We start from the raw sequence: 17,550 nt of genomic DNA on the forward strand, positions 1-17,550 counted from the left end.
GGACTGTCTTAGGGATAGTAGGCCAAGATTATTGGGGGGGGGGGGTACAGTGGCAGGACCAGTGACTTAAGAATCTGCTGCAGGACCTCCAGATTTATGAACAGTTTTGATCCAACTACAACAACTCATTAATGCAGAAGAAGTCTGGATGTATCAAAACTATAATAGATTGTTATAATCTCATTATTTTGCTTGTTTCCATACAGTAATTTTATGCATTTATTCCATACTAAAATTAATATATTCTCATTCAAGTCCAATTCCCATCACTTCCTTTTGCGCAATATCACCCAGTCTCACTGTGGTACATACTGTACATTTCTAGTGTTAATTATCTAGTAGTCAGTGTGGTCCAGTGTATATAAATAGTGTACATGCATGTGCATCAGCTACCTAGACATTTACTTGTGTACTATAGTTGCTGTTTATTCTTTAACACCCATCATGTCTTGTCTTTTTGTGCTTGTTTTCTCCTGTAAAAGAGCTGACACATGAAATTTCGTTTAGGTAGCACTTGTGTTTCCTAAATGACAATAAAGTTTCAATCTTTTGAACCATGGAATGAAAAACCCGTGAAGGACAACAGAGTCTTTCCCAAACAGGAAGTGCAGAGCCAAGAATGTGGACAAAAGGCTAAGATGCTTCCATATTAGCAACTTTGTCCACTATGACCTACAAAATACAAAAAATAAGGCTGCTGACTGGTAGCTACGGACACTAACTGATGGGTAGGACTACCGAATTTCATCCAAGAGTGCCTTTTAAAAATGCAAAATATAAACAAAACACTTCAGTACCCCCATGGATAACATGAAAGATGTAAACATGCACTTCCCAAACCTGTCCAGAGACTTAAACCCTGCTGCATGGGAATGAACAAGCCAGCACATGAGTAGGATTCATCTTCAGGGGAACAGTAGACACAAAGACATCAGACTTAAGGTCAGTATTTGGGGGATGGGAAAGTGTGTCTGCCCCGCAATAGAAGGTACAACAGTCTCGGTGTCCCTTAAAATGCACAAAAATGGAGGAGTCACCAAGGAGGACTGTTCCATCACCTTGCAGACTTGTTGCAGCATTTTCTGAAGAGATTGCTTCTAAACACAACCTCACTGTTTCTCACATCTGATTTGGAATCTCACCAAATCTGGGGATCCTCTGAAGGAGAAGCATGCTTTTTTTTCATTCACATCCTCAGTTACAGAAGTCCAAGTCCAAAGGTAGCTCCAAATGTTTAGTTTTTGCTAGGGTCTTTTTGGATCTCTTAGTCACAGGAGCCAAGAAACTGACAAGTTCAGGGGGTTTCTTCTGATAAGTACCTACAGACTTATGTGCAAGGGTACACCCTATGTGATGAGGCTGGCAAAGGTGATAGAAGATGAAAGCTTGACAGAAGTAGAAATTTAAATTTTTTTTTATATGTAATTCATTTACCAGGTTATTCTCATTTGGTCAGTGCCCTCTATTGAGGGGAGACCAGAGGTGGTATTCATACTACTAGGGGGAACTTGGCCGGAGCATCAGGTTAGCTTCCTCTACTCTTTTTGATGGGGATCTTCTACATCCACCTCAGCTACCACCAACGAAGGAAAATGAAGAGCCTCAGTTTAACATCTCATCCGAAGGACAACAAACCCTGGAATGTAGCACCCCCACCGTGAAGCAGTACAGTACATCAGTAATCCATCTGCCTCATGTGGGAATGGACTCCATAACCTACTGCACCAAAGGCATGCGTGCTACCTGTTGTGCCATCCACTTTGCTAAGAAGCCATGAATGAAGAAAAAACTCACAAAGGGAAATGCCTACCTTTCTAGAACAGTGGGGCAAGCAAATACCTGCTACTGAGGAATACTGAGCTGTTAAAAAAAAAACAGACATCTGAAGAGCAGATATCCAACCCACGTAGTACTTGTAGGAACCAACAGGCCTTTGGATGCAAGTAGCAGTGACATGGTCAGGTGGGCAATGGTTAAACAACGGTGGTACTGACACTTGAGAGAACAGCACTAGGGGAGCTTATGCCTGGAAGGCTGATATCTGTAACCTACATGGGGTCTACCCTTCTAAGCACTTGAAGGTTGCAACAAAAACACATAACTAATCTCTGGTGGGATGGGAGGCCACCTAATGGGGAGGAGGTACCAAAACAGCGGAGGTAACTACAGATTAAAAACAGGTAGGATTTTTACCATGGGATGAACTGGTAAAGGAAGCAGTGTAAACATGCCTTTGCTTCACTAGCTCTTTAAACAAATTCAGGTGCTTCTGGGACACGACAATTTTCTAATACCTTTCCACAGTGATGCTTCGTCACGTCACTGAATTTTAAAACCATTCTATTCTTGGTATCCTGTTCGAAACCTAAGCAAATCAGTCAGTGTGCTTTTCCACTGATGGAACATACAGCTTTGGCAAAAAATGTGAATGCAGAAAGTGATAGCCACCAGTGGCAGCTGGTGGCTTCAAATCAAAGGGGGGGGGGGCTGCAGAAGACAGTTGAATGAGTGGTGCCAATGGGAAGGGGTGCAGTCAACCAAAAAGGGGTGGGACTATGCTAAAACTGCAAAACTGGGACTTTAAATATGCTGCTAACTGTCATTATGAGAGTCCAATCATTGGCTACATGACAGCTTACTCAATATCTAGATGGAAACAAAAAGGTTGTGAGGCATGAAAAAATAAATTACTTTTTAAATACATTACTGGAATGCCAGTCAAAAATCAAGTATAAAAAAAAACAAGCAGCACTCAACTCAAACCACTTCTCCTTGCAAAATAGCAATCTCTGTGATACCCCAACTTGTAAAAATGTTTCTCAGCCAAAAAGACCTGCTGTCTGACAACATCTACTTGTTTCATGGGGAAAATATGATCAAAGTAAAAAATGAACAGCAAACAAGAAACAACCTCAAGATAAATTGCATAAAAGATTACTGCACAGGTTATGGACCACACATGATAGATTGGCATTCTGTTTAGTTTACAGGTAAAGCCTGCAGAGAGGACTGCAAGTCTCCAACAAATGTAATGAGCTTCTGAAAATACTGTAATCCTGTTTTTTAGTACAAATACTGTCACATGCATTTCAGTAACCAAGGTTTATACGCAATATACTTATGTAAATATTCTCTGCATGGCAACAACAAAAAGGTTTTCAATGTTGGTATTTTTTTTTTAACAGTATGCTTATTAAAGCTTACTTGCATCTTATAGTCTCAGACAAGCTTACGTGGCCATTAAAGCATTGCTACTTGAACACAGAGCAATAGGCTCTGCAACAACATGCATTTTCTGAAGCAGCATAAATCAACAGTATAAAAATCTGACAGAAAACCAGAACATTCTGTAAAATCAAGGACAGATGAAAAGTCACTGTAGTACTTGTGTCTACCTTGGATGGGAGGATACTCTGCACACTTACACTGCATAACTGATCCTTGCCTTGCTTGGACACATCCAGAGTCACTACGTGGGGGAGTGGGGTGCAACAAGTATGTCACAATTTGAAATGTCTCTGGCTGACTGTGATGGCCTTGGCACATTTGTCATACCTCTCAACCTCAGAGCATAGGTTCATAGGTTCATACTAGGCTATCTGCCCAAGGGCATTTATAAGCCTAGCCCATAGTTATGTGGCTTTCGCCACCCCTTTAGTTTGAATAAAAACTATGCCTATCATTTTTCTGTGCCTCTGTCAAGCAGTGACACTGAAGTAATCCCTGGGGTATATCTGCGATCTCCCATCCATTGGTCAAGATTCCTCTTGAACAAGGCCAGCGAGGTGCTCTGCCTCACATGTACCGGGATTTTGTTCCACAGCATAGGGAGTCTCTGGGTGATGAATCTGTCCCTCCAGCACGTTCTATTTATAACCGTGTCAAGGTTTAAGTCTCCGCCCTTGTGGTTCTGAGGGATCTAGATTTTTGAGGTGAAGCATATTCATCAAATCTGGGTTTGACATGGCCTTATATGTCAGGCACAGGTCACCTCTGAGCAAGCGGTATGAGACTGAATAGAGCTGGAGTTCTTTCAGTCGGGCAGCATAAGGCATATTTTTGAGACCCTTTATCCTTTTGGTGAGGAACTTTTGGGGCCTTTCAAGCTGCAGCAGGTGTCTGGTCAGATACATTCGAACGGGCATTGTACTCAATCATAGGTCTAATGAGTGATGAGTACAGGGGGACGATGACCTCCCTTGATCTAGATGTGAATCCCTTCATGATCAGGTGGGCGATATAGAAGGTTTTCCTAACTACTTTAGCAACATGAGTGTCAAGCGAAGGCTACTGTCAACTTGGGTCCCCAGATCCCTGATGACTTTTTCTGTGCTCAGTGGATTGCCACCTATATGGTAGCTAGGGGTAAACCTTGTTTTTCCCGAAGGGTATGACTATGCATTTTTTGGCGTTTAACTTCAGGCCATGGCTCTGGCACCAGTTATCCATTTCTGTGAGGCCCTTCTGGAGGATATCTGTGTCAGATGTGTTTTCGACTACAGCAACCAGTTTGCAGTCATCTGCAAACTTTGTCAGCCATAACCCTCCTGTGTTTGCTTGTACTTCAGAAAAGTAGATGCCGAACAAGAGTGGACCCAGGACTGAGCCCTGTGGGACACCACTTGTGACAGGCTTTGAGTCTGACATGGCTCCAGCAACTCTGACCCTGTGGGTTCTGTCACTTAGCCAGTTTGCAACCCATCTTGTGATGTATGGGTTTACATTCAAGCTGTTGAGTTTTTCGATGATACCTGAGTGGGGTATTGTGTCGAAGGCCTTTGCCAGGTCGAGGTAGGCTGTATGGACTGCCTTTCCCTCATCAATGGCCTTGGTGACTGTTTCGAAAAAGTCAACCAAGTTTAAAAGGCAGGATCTGCCTTTGACAAAGCCAAACTGGGTTGGATCCAAAGTCTGCAAGTTCCCTATGTCTTTATTTATGAGTTCCATTATGATCCTCTCCATGGCTTTGCAGATAAGGCTTGTCAAGCTAATGGGGCGGTAATTTCCAGGGTCTGTGGAGGCACCGCCCTTATGAAGTGGGACCACAGTCGCCGTGCGCCACTCCTTGGGTACGTATCCTGAGGTGAGGCTAAGATTAAACAGCTGTCCTAACTGTGGGTTTAATTCCTCGTTGAGTTCATGAAGCACACAGCCGGGGACACCATCCGGTCCCATGGATGCTGTGTTTTTTGCCTTAGTAAGGGCAGTTCTCACCTGGGCGTTGGAGATGTTTGGGGGGCTACAATCCTCTGGAATAGATATCTCTCCTTTTGGGGGGGGGAGTTTGCACTGAACCTGTCAGCCAGTATGTTAGCAATGTGTGTAGGTTCAGTAATTTTCACATCATTTTGAACTAATTCTGAGCATATCTGGGAGTTTCCTCCTAGGTTTCTAACATAGCTAAAGAAGGCCTTATGATTGACTTTAGAGTCCTTGGCGATTTTTCTCTCAAAATTTGCCTTGGATGATTTTATGAGAGCTCTTAGTTTTTTACTTATAATGATCAAAGGTGTCTTACCTTTCAAGGATTTTGCTCCATCTTGTAGTAGCTTCCTCCTTTTGTTGTAGAGCTTGTTTATGGCTGGGGTCCACCAGACTGGACGCTTGCCTTTGGTACAGAGAGTCTTAGTTTTGTTTGGGATTGCCTGATCCATGCAGTCCTGTAGGTGCTGGTAGAAGGCATTTGTAAGTGATTCAGCGGTTTGAGTAATGTTTACCACTGGCTCAGGGGCCTTAAAGGAGACCACACTAGTTTTTATTAGAAGTGTGAAATCGGCTTTTGAGAAGTTTTTCACTGTGGTCTTTTTTGTTTCAGGTGGGGGCGGGATGAGGACCTCCAGCGAGATTAGTTTATGATCTGATCTCACCAGTGAGGGGTATACTTCCAGTGTTGAACATTTTGATCCCATGTTCGTGATGATGAGATCAAGTATGTTTTCTCCTCTTGTGGGGATGGTGACTAGTTGTTCCATGGCATTTGAGTTTATGAACTCCAGGAATCTTTGGGTTAGAGTGTTCGGGCTTGAGTAGTGTTCCCAGTCTATATTAGGGTAGTTGAAGTCACCTAGTATGATGGTGTTTGGAGATACATTTATCCCCTCCAATGTTTTCAGGAAGGCCATGTGAGGTTCCTGAGTTTGAGAGGGTGGCCTGTAACAAGCTACAAATTGCAGAGCAGTCTTGCCTATGGTTAATTGCACCTGGATGGTCTCCGATGCATCGTGCGTTGCCACCAACCTTGAGGTGTGGGTGTCCTTTATGAATATGGACACCCCTCCTTTCTTGGTGTTGTCCGGATTTTGGGGCCGGAACGCATGATATGAGGTGAAACCTGTTAGTGCTGGGGTGCTCTCAGGAGCCTTGAACCAGGTTTCTGTCACAGCACAGACATCGATGTTCTCCATATTGAGAAGGGCCTCGAGTGCGTGCATCTTGAGATTGAGACTTCTGGCATTGAGCAGCATTACCCTTAGTTTTTTCCTTTTTGGTGTTCTAGGGTGGTAGGTTTAGAATTTGAGCCTTGCCTAAAAAAGGCACTATGGGGGTGGCAAGAGCCTTTGCCAATATCCGGAAGCCCAGGTGTGACAGGTGCAAGCCGTCCCTTGTGAAGCAGCGTGGCTTGTCCAGCATGTCATCCCAGGCAGACAGACATTGGATCCCCTTTGAATGACACCAGAATTTAAGCCAATTATTAAAGCTGATCATCTTATCACTGTATTGTGGCATCATTCTAGGTGAAGGTAGGATACTGCTCAAGGTCAGGGTCATACCTGCCTGGGCTACATAATCACAGAGCTCCTCGATGTCCCTTTTCATGTAGTCCAAGGAGGTACGTCTCAGGTAGTTGACACCAGCGTGGACAATGACTGAGTCGTACTTGTACCTGCTGTTGAGAGACCTGAGTGCTTGCGTTATGTGGCGGATTCTAGCGCCCGACAGGCAGCTTACTGTGACCTTCTCCTTACTCAGTCTGGTGAGCGGGACGTCAGTGTGTCTGACTATGGAATCACCAATGACAAGTGTGTCTGGCATTTTGTTTGGCCTTAAGGGCTGTGACTGTTTGACACTCTGACTGTGTGGTCTATGTGTTGCATGTGTTGGGTCGTGAGGTGGTAGTTGTTTGGGTGTCTGCTTTGGTGGCCTCTGCTGTTTTGGTAAATTTTTGATCAGAGCCTCCGAGTATGTCTTTGTGTGAGTATGTGTATGATTTGAAGTTGTGATGGTACCATGTGTGACTGGGTATGTATTGTGTGTGGTTACCTTCTCCTCCTGTCTGGTCTTGCCAGTCCTATGTTGAGAGAGCTCAGCCTCCAGTTTGGCCGTATAGTTGCATCTCTCGCATGTATTTGTGTTTTGTGGGAGAAGGAGAGGATTGTCTGTGTACATGAGGCAATTGTAACATTGCCTCAATATTCCCAGGTTCACCAGTTGAGCTGGAGAGGACACTAGCAACTGATCCCTCGACATACTAGAAGTAGTAGATAAAGAGACTTTCAAAGGACTCCGGGGGAAGTGGGTTTTAGGCTGGTGGGGTACCATCTATAATAAGAGTGCTTTATCAAGGTGCAAGTACTGTAGGAGTAAGTGCTAGGCTTTACAGATAGAGAATAGTCTACTTGGGAATCAAGTAGAGATGAACTTTTCAGTTATAGGATATGCTGGTTAGATCAGCAGTACAGCTCGAGGAAGGTAGTTCTAAGGGAAAATTTGAAGAGTGGAATTTAGATGGCCCAAATAGTTTAACCTTGTTTAACCGCCGCTGCTCTTGTGTGCAACAGTGGCAACTCCGCGCTAAATCTGGACAAAGCCATAAATAAAAGTGGGACAAAGGCCCAAAAATAAGGACAATTTTTAAATATTGCTCTTAGAAAGATAATAGCATAGTAGGTCTTGCATTAGTATGAAGTTTCTGAAGAGTATGAAATCTGAAACTCAAATATCTGTCATTATTTTCTAACTTCAGTCTTTAATGATTTGCCATTGACTTGCCAGAAAACCATAATTTTATGAAAAATGGACCAAAAATGTGATGCAAAAATATAAAATAGCCACACAATACAGCTGGGAACCTGTCAAGGAAGGGACACTTTTTTAATATTAGTACTGTTGACTTGAGCAGCTGACAAAATAAAATAATCTACATGCATTTCCGAAATTATAAGTAATCTATTACTCTGATCATTACAATTATTTATTAATTGTAAATCCTCCACGTTTTCTTCCAAATTTGCCATTTTGCAGAGGGATTATTAGGGGGAAGAGCAACATTCTGAGCCAAAATCGGGGACAGTTGAGAGGTTTGGATATACCTAATTCTATAAAATGATTTATTTGCTCATAACTCTCAACCTCAACGCAGGAAATTTGGACAAGGCCAAATATTTTGGGGGAACATACAAACAGTTCTAAAAATTGCTCTTGTATAAACTTGTTGACAGAACATGTCTTGCTTTAACATGCGTTTTTCTGAAGGGTATGAAGTCTGAAACTCATTATTTAGTGACTTCATTCCTTAATGATTTGCCAGAAAACCACAAATGTTATGAGGAACAAACCAAAAATAAGAAGGAAAAATCTATTCATTCTGCTTTGCCGCCCTTCCCTCCTCACAAAATCATGGTCGAATGGTGCTCCCCCCTGCAGCTATTCCAATGTCCCATTACTTGGCTATTTCGCCCCATTGACCATACACACTGTAATGTGCATACTGCTTTATGTCTACGATGATTTGGATTTCATTTAAAAGTTTTATTTTACATTTTACAGCACAAACACCAATAAACATCTGCTAAACAAAGCAATGCAGTTTCACAATGAAAACTGACTTGGCATTAAAACTTCTCTGCCCTTGAAATGCACATTTATTGAAATAGCATAGAAACCCACATTCAAAGAAAATATATCTGGCCAGTGTCCGATAAAGATTAACTTTGGGCTGTTTTCAAATCATAGGCCCCTTGCGCAGGAAACATACACGTGTTCTTTGATGCACCTTCCTGACTGTATTAAATTATATTCCTTGTATAATACAGTACAGTTGTTAAATTTATTGTTTTGAACATTTTTCCAGTAAAGAATGAAACAAAATGCATGCACCAATAATGACAAAACTGCCCAATTCAGAACATTTCCATCATAAAACTCTACTACTTCTACAGTCCACCATTATCAGTAAATATGCACAATCTCTGCAGAAGTAAGTCATATAAATAATTTCACATTAGAGAGATCTGTAACTAATGAACAGGTTGCTATTTCATTGTTTCATCTACAAATAAAGTGCCTGCTGCTCTTGAGGAATAAATTGCCTACGCTACATTAAAAAAAATAGGCTAGTAATATTGCAATAGGAAATAGATGGTAAACTGATGAACAGGTTCATTGTTACTGGGCATCTCCAACAGAGAGGACATTCTCAGGACTGCAGCATCCATCCCGTTTAAAAGTACAACACAATACAGTATCAGTAATGCATCTATATATTGTGGGAGTAGAACCCAGTCTTCTGAGTCAAAAGCAAGTATACTACCTGTTGTGCTACTAACAATGTAAGCAGACACAGCATAAGCAGCACTAAAATTCTCTTCAAGCTCTCAGCTCCTTGTAAAATACACTCGACACTCAACTGCATCTCTCACAAGAAATCTGGAAAAAGCCAAATTTTTTTGGGGGGGACAAAAGCCCAACAATTAGGGACACATTTTAAACATTGGTTGCATAATCTTGGAAAGTTGCTAGAATAAAATGCTGAGTTATCACCATGAATTTCACTGCCATGTCTCGAACTCAGCACCCTGTGCACTACAGAGTACCATACTACTATGCCAAATCCACTGTTTCTTGAAAGACAGGTAGACTGAAACTTAAATGGCTATCATTTAGTGAATTCAGTTCTCACCATAGCTCTCAACTTATTAGCACAAAACACCTAGACAAAGCCAATAATGGGGGGGGGGGGTGAAGCCCCCAAACATATTCAATGAATTCAATTCTCACCATAGCTCTCAACCTGTTAGCACAAAATACCTGGACAAAGCCAATAATGGGGGAATACAGCCCCAAAAATAGGGACAAATTTAAAATATTGATCTTATAAACAGAAAATTGCTAGAATAAAAGGCTTTGTATTACCATGTACTTTCTGTAGAATATGAAAGTCTGAAATTCAAATGCCTGTCATTATTTAGTGAATTCAAAATCCAGAAAAAAATTATTTTAAGATTTTTATGAGGAACAGAGCAAAAATATGAGGCAAAAATTTCACAAGTGGTAGTGGATAGGGAATTCAAGCTCTTGCTACTTACTCCCAAGGTACACACACACACACACACACACACACACACACACACACACACACACACACACACACACACACACACACACACCTCCAACAGGTTATGTCAGTAATAAGCACCCAGATCATGGGCCACATTCTTATAAAACATCTTGCGAAGGTTGTAAACCACATACTCAAAACTATATGGGTGTAGCTGGTTTTGGTCAAACTCCAGCACAGCAGTGTTTGTCATATGCTCTTTAAAAGTCAGTGACTCAGTCATCCCAGGACAGAGGTACAAACTGGAAAAGCTATAGCCTCTGTCCATGCAAAGTCTCTAGGAATTCACAGCTCTTTCACTCTAGCATTTCAGTTTAACATAAATCTCTTCGCTTTTGAAAATGTGCTGCTCTTTTCCAGTTCAGTGTCACAGTGAAGCCTTGCAGTACAGTATAAACAAGTATGAACCTGCACATACGGCATTAGAAGTTTTATAGAGACAGACGGCATTAGAAAAACACTATCAGCTAAGTACTCCTAAACACCCTGAATGCTTGCATGATAAAATACAAGTATTGTGAAACTGGGCACCATGGCACATGCAGAGGAACTCCGAGCCTGGGTATCACAGAACATGCAGAGTGAATCCAAGCCTGGCTATGTGCATTATGGGCCTGGGCAGTAGGGCAGTTGTACAATGAACCCTGGTAGCAAAGAAAGTCATGTGCACAGCAAACATATGCAGGAGGACAGGCACATTGTAAGCATTGTACTGCATGCTTAATGACATACTTATATTTCCTAGATCTTCCAGGAAACGTAGCACCTTTCTGCACATTCCACTTCTACCACATTTGGCTTTGGTGTTAAGAGTCCAAGTAAATTAAAGTCTCCAAAGTTATGGGACAAAATATTTCAGCACTACAGCCAGCTGGAGAAACAGTTTCACTCACCTCCCTCACTTACAGCTTGGACAGCTGTATCCAGAAACATGGCAGGACTCCCATAGGGGTCAATGTCAATCACATCAAATCGATCCCGGCATCCCTTCCTCTCAAACATTAGCTTGCTGTCAGAAACAAAAAAAAAAAAAAAGTATTAGCATGGCAAAATAAAGTACTACCAAACTACATCATACCATGTTAAGTTATTTAAAATGCATCGCTACTCCAAAGCAATAAAATATACCACCACAAAAAAGTATGAAAACAGTAAATTAATTTTTGATTTTGCAGTTTGTGCCCTCCGTTCATCCACGTTTTCAGTCTCCAACCCAGATGCCATCAGCAACTGATTCAAGTGCCATGCTGAAGGCATTCCCCAAATCATTATAATTCACAGTTTTGTGTGTCACTTTTTGTAATTCGAACTGTACCCCCTCCCCATCATCCCTGTGACTTGATAAAATACCACTAATTACCATCAATTCTTCCACTAATTACCATCAATTCTTCAAGCAGAATAAATAATCCCCTGTCACAACTAACCTGCTCTCCAACTCTACAACCACCAGCACTGGCAGACTGCTTAGCTATGAAGTCAGAGGGTCAATAACATTTCTAGAACTGCTTCTCCACCATCAGGATTTTGCCAGTTTCAATATTTATTTTATTTATTTAACATTTGTTGACCGGGAATGTCCGACTAGGTTCCACAGAGCCTGTTTTCAGCGGAGGCCCGGGGAGAAATGCTCCAGATGCATGTCTTTGGAATGTGGGAGGAAACCGGAGTACCCGGAGGAAACCCACGCGAACACAGGGAGAACATGCAAACTCCACACAGAAGGCACCCCAGCTGAGAATCGAACCGGAGAACCTCTTGCTGTGAGGTGACAATGTTAACCACTGCACCACTGTGCCGCCCAATAGCTGCCAAACTTCCTAATGCTCGCCTCAAAATGACTCTTGGCTAAAGCAGTTAACTTCTATCCTCAAGTAGAGCATTTCCTTTAGAAATACCAAACTTGAATACCTGTCATCTAGGTCTAGACATGAAGGGGTGTGGGGGAGGGGGGACATAATCATACTGTAGGAGTTACTGTTGGAAATATCTGGTCTGATATCCCAGGGGAGCATGCTTGAGATAAAAGAAGACTGTGTAAACACGACTTCCAAGATAGCTGCACACTGATCAACAGCTTAAAGGAAAACTCCTTCTCCTACAGTTAAACTTAATCCTTACGTTGCTTTTCTGCCTACAATATGGTTCTGGTATTGTGTAGGTACCAGGAACCTACTTTGACTTTATAAAACTTTCATTTCCATGCCTTGGAATCAAAAGAAGGGATAAGCCACCCACTTTTTTTTCAAGCTTAACTTCTCACATAATTTGTAGAGGAATTTGTCTACACCTGCATGACATACTACAGACACAGGGAAATTCGTAGTCAGATACTGTTGACAATCTTATACAGGTGGATTAGTCCTGCTGATGTTAGGCAATAACTACTGTAAAAAGGACAAGAGGTGTGAAAATGTTTTCCACTGTTTTTACTGCAAAGAGGAAGACAACCAATTCACAGATGCTTCCAATGTAGCCATGCCTTTCACAGCAAAGCAGAGCAATTTGATCAGTCAGTGGTTCAAAGGCAGTGGTCACCTTTTTTGACAACTTTACATAAGCAGCACCACAATACTGAAATAAGCTTTAAACTTTAAATGTTTGTTCTTTATACTACTTTTCATTTTAAAATGACTTAAATATAGTATCAAAGATGTCTAGGACATTTATGAAGTCAGAAAATATTTGTTCTTGTAAAGTAGAAACACATTTACCAAAGTGTGGGGGAGGGGACTGTCAATTCATCTCAGACTACAAAAGGATACTTCGAACAAAACACCGCAACTTAACTACTTTTTTTTTTGTTTGCACCTGTACAACTCTCCTTAATATATTGTAAAACAAGCTCTGAGACGCACACAATCGAGGGCCATTCAAGAAATAAATGAAGCAGCCCTGTTAACAGAAGGTATACATGTTGACACGGACACTAATCACATTATATGTCACTGGCATAGGAATACACCACTACTTTCTTATGTCAAGCATGACTCAAAGCAGGCTTGAAATGGATTATGGGCAAGATAAAGGCTTGAAGAAAAACAAGGTCACATTGATATGTCAAGCCCCACTGGCAGCAAAAAGTTCCAGAAAACATATTAAAATTCTATGAGAAGCGGTCAGCGCGATTCTGAGGTGTTAAAATAGATCAAAAACAGATGGTGAAAATAGATTTTAGTTCTAAGGTGGAGTTTATTTTTAATTTCGGTTCTCCCAGTGGACTTAAATGTCATTAACTAGCTAGTAAGTGCACTGCCTGGATGCCAGGAAGAAAGAAAAGAAAATCAGATACAAAAGGTGAAGAAAAACACGGACTGGAAAAAGTACTGCCGCTGTTCAGTAAAAAGCACTGCAAGCTCCAGACAGGACTTCTACAAAGATTTTCAGATGAGGTGATAAAACTGCAAAAATTAGAGGTCGAAATGAAAAGGCTGGCTAAATATATGAGACTGCTCAAGAAATGTTTAAAAAAATAATAGAATTAGAGGACAGCGCACAGAGGGAAAACCTGAGCTCGACTGCTGTACCAGAGAAGCTGGAAGGAACAGACTGCATTAATTTTACAAAAGCACAAATAAGCAACTAGACTGGTATTCCAGAGCAGCTTTTTAAGTGAAACACCACACTGTGTGTATGGTCTAAACCTGGCCATGAGAAAACAGCCTAGACCTTTAATAGTAAAGATGCAATCCTACTAGCAGGAGGAGTGGATTCTGACAAAACCGGGACAGAAGGGCAAAGTACTAAAAGTGGGAGACAAGAGTGTTTGTGGAAAATGATTACTCACTGTACACCAGACAGAACAGGAGTAAATTTATTCCACTACTGAGGGAGTATCAAGAAGCAGACATGAGATTCAAACTGCCGTACCCGCCTATCTTCAAAATATTCTTTCCTGGAAGGAACAAAATCATTTTTTGGATGAAGTACACTCTAAGGAAGGAATACAAAAGTTTCTCCAACAAAAAGCGAGGTTCTGCTTCTTGTTCTTCTAGTATTAAAGACCAGAGAGAGAGACTGTGCTAATGAAACTTTCCAAAGTATCAGTGGGAAATGTTTGAGAGAAGGAAAAAAGCACAAGAGTGGACTACAAAAAAATCGACAACATGTTGGAAATGAAGCAGCGACAGAAGTTAGATCGAGATGAACAGGAATCAAAACGGTAACTTGGAAATTGACAAATGTGGGATTACAAAGCAATAAGTACATTTGTGAAACATGAAAGAAGAAAACAGGGAAATCTTGAACTTTGACTTTGTTAAATTTGTAGGGAACTCTAAAGCATATGCTCTACATGTCATTAATGTTCGGAAAACTACCTGGGAGAGGGGAAGAGGAGGGAGAAAGTTAACTGCACGTACATTTTTTCTTAAAAGTAATATTTTTAAAACAGCATGTTTTTCTTTGCATGATATAAACCAAAGTTGTCTCAATAATTTTAAGTGTAATAGGGATACAAATGTAAACAGGGGCTCCCCCCCCCATCTTTCTTTCTGGTTTAGTTTTAAGAAACGTAGGCACTGCAATGAAAAAGAAAAAAAAAAGTCTGGTAAAAACAGCATGACAAAAGAAAATCTGATGTACTGTTTTGTGAGAAAAAAAGTACTTTTTTCTCACAAAACAGCATATTCACAGATTAGAATATACAAGAACTATAAAAAGTACGATAGCAAAAGTAAACCTTTCATCACACTGCTACCAACAGTCCCAAATATTATCAAACCACCGAAAGTAGAGTCCAACCAAATTCAGTTTGCGTTATGTTAAATGGCCAGTTGTTCTATAAAAATCAGCCACCCTTCTCATTAATCGCAAAAGTCTGAAACAAAAGTACAGCACTGATTTCCAATCAGAGGACAAACTCTGGGCTTTGAGGCCAGTACGTAATCAAGAGCTACACGGTTTTATAAGGTGATGGCTCAGACTTCAGTTAGTTCTCCATTTGCCATATGAATGTGTTCTGATGTCTTACTAGCCATTTCAGCTAATATAAAAGGACATATGTTTCACTTCATGCATAATTCGCAATATACCATACTCCGGAGAAAAGAAATCCTCTGCTTGCTCAACAGGGCGTATAACCCTCTTACAGAGTAAACTTCTTGATGACGTAGAAAAGAATGAAAAATAGTTGGGAGTCATCTGTCCCACATAACAACCAGACAAATTTTTGGGTAACCAGGGGTAGGCACAGTCTCCACAGATGTAGTAATGATTGTCCAATATCCCCATGCCCTTTCCCAAAGTTATATGCCTTCAATCCACTTTCCCAAAGTTATATGCCTTCAATCCAAGCTAAACTAATACAGTTTCATCACAGGTGATATTGCAACTGTTCCTTCTCTGGCATAACAAGCATCACCTTGTGTCAATGCAGCCAACTGATGATATACTTTCCATAATGTAATGCCAAGTTTGATTTTCTAAAGCAATTTGGATTTCTAGATCAGTCTGTTGCACATGGAGGAGCAGCACTGGAATGTCCCCTTAGCATCATGGAGAATTTGGCCATAGCAAACATCAAAAGGAATATAACGAAGGAAGATATTTTAGTAACCCTTGACGTTAAGTCACTGTTTACGAGTATCCCAAACATCATTGGTGTGGACTTTGTTAGACTCTTTTTGTTAAGAAATGGCATTAGTAACAATGATGTTATTAAATGGATGATGCTACTTGAAATTGTTCTAGAAAATAATGTGATGTGCTATGATGACAAATATTTCCTACAAAGGAAGGGGGTGGCGATGGGGACCCCATGCGCAAATTCCTACGCCAATTTGGTGTTAGCCTATTGGGAGGATCTATATGTATTTACCAACACATTGTTTCATGAGTATGTATTATTCTATGCTCGTTTTGTTGATTATGTTTTTATGATATGGGGAGGTACTGAGTTGCAATTGAAAGAGTTTACCAAGTATCTGAATGAGACGACACAGTTTCTTGAATTTGAATGTGGGAGTTCAGATACCAGCATAGAATTCCTAGATGTTAGAATATCAAAAGGGCCAAATGGGTTACACACAGAATTATTTAGAAAAACATGTTGGAGGAACGGTTTTTTACATCGTACCAGCATGCATCCGAAACATGTACATTCCAACATTACATCTAATCAAATAATCAGAGCATCAAAGCTTACAACGGATGATGCAATTTTTTTAAAACATCAGGATAAAATAATAGATGAGTTTGTACACAGAGGTTACAAGAGGGAAAATATACGAATTACTCCACAAATGAACACAAATTTGAGGACTGGGAAGGGCAGGCCCTATTTTCAACGGGGACCTGTTTTAGATCCCAAGATACCAAGTAAGATCGGTCCACAGATACATTCCATATACCAACAGGAATAACCAGATTCACAAAATCATTAACAAGAACTGGAAATTTCTACAGATGGATGATAGAATCAATTCTTTAGTGGAGGATAGACCTAGAATAGCGTATAAGAATATGAAATCTCTTAAAAGACTCCTATGTTATGAGAAAACTAACTCGCATGATATTGTCTCACAAAGGAAAGGAACATTTCCCTGTCGATCATGTAACCAGTGTAAATATATAGCTGAAGATACAACATTTAGACATCCGCATTCTGATCGTGTATATAAGTTCTCATTCTACGCAGATTGTAAAACAAGAGATCTGGTATACTTAGCGCAGTGTGTATTATGCCAGAAGTACTACGTAGGTAAAACAAACAGAACCCTACGAGAGCGGATAAGGGAACATATTTATGCAATTAATAGGGAAAACACGACCAATGCGTTAGCCAAACGCGTATTAGACAATGGCTCTCAACACCATTTTAATTTTAGGGTTTTAGAAGTAATAAAAAGGACAAGTAGGCTAGGCAACATCAAGAATCTTACAGAGGAAATAGAGGGCAAATGGATTTTGAGACTGCAGGCACATCAATATGGACTCAATGATAGAATTAGTTTGAAACCATTTTTAGCTGCTAGGTCTTTTAAGCACTAGAACCATATATGTTTTTTTATATTTCTATATGTGTCTATTTTTAATGCTTGACAACTCATTCAGTGTTTTGCTATTCATTAGCAATGTTTTAACCATTTGTTATTTGTTGCTAAGATGCTAACTTGCAATTAATTAATTAAGGGCGTGACACCAAGATGTATAAAATCTCTGTGTTTTTGTTAGTCAGTGTTAAAGTCTGATGAAGCGTCATTGAACGTGAAAGC

General features: G+C 40.6%; 1 protein-coding gene across 2 annotated transcripts in view; it reads right to left on the minus strand.

The window, feature by feature from the left end:
* Positions 1 to 17,550, minus strand: part of TRMT1 (tRNA methyltransferase 1) — a 733,367-nt gene that overhangs the window by 495,929 nt on the left and 219,888 nt on the right. For both annotated transcript variants that reach the window (XM_044084732.1, XM_044084733.1), the window contains exon 6: positions 11,230 to 11,345. In XM_044084732.1, the coding sequence (XP_043940667.1) occupies positions 11,230 to 11,345 (116 nt within the window). The remainder of the gene's footprint in view (positions 1 to 11,229; positions 11,346 to 17,550) is intronic.

This window comes from Protopterus annectens, chromosome 9.part0, assembly GCF_019279795.1.
Source record: "Protopterus annectens isolate FY-2018-M chromosome 9.part0, PAN1.0, whole genome shotgun sequence".
Lineage (NCBI taxonomy): Eukaryota > Metazoa > Chordata > Ceratodontiformes > Protopteridae > Protopterus > Protopterus annectens.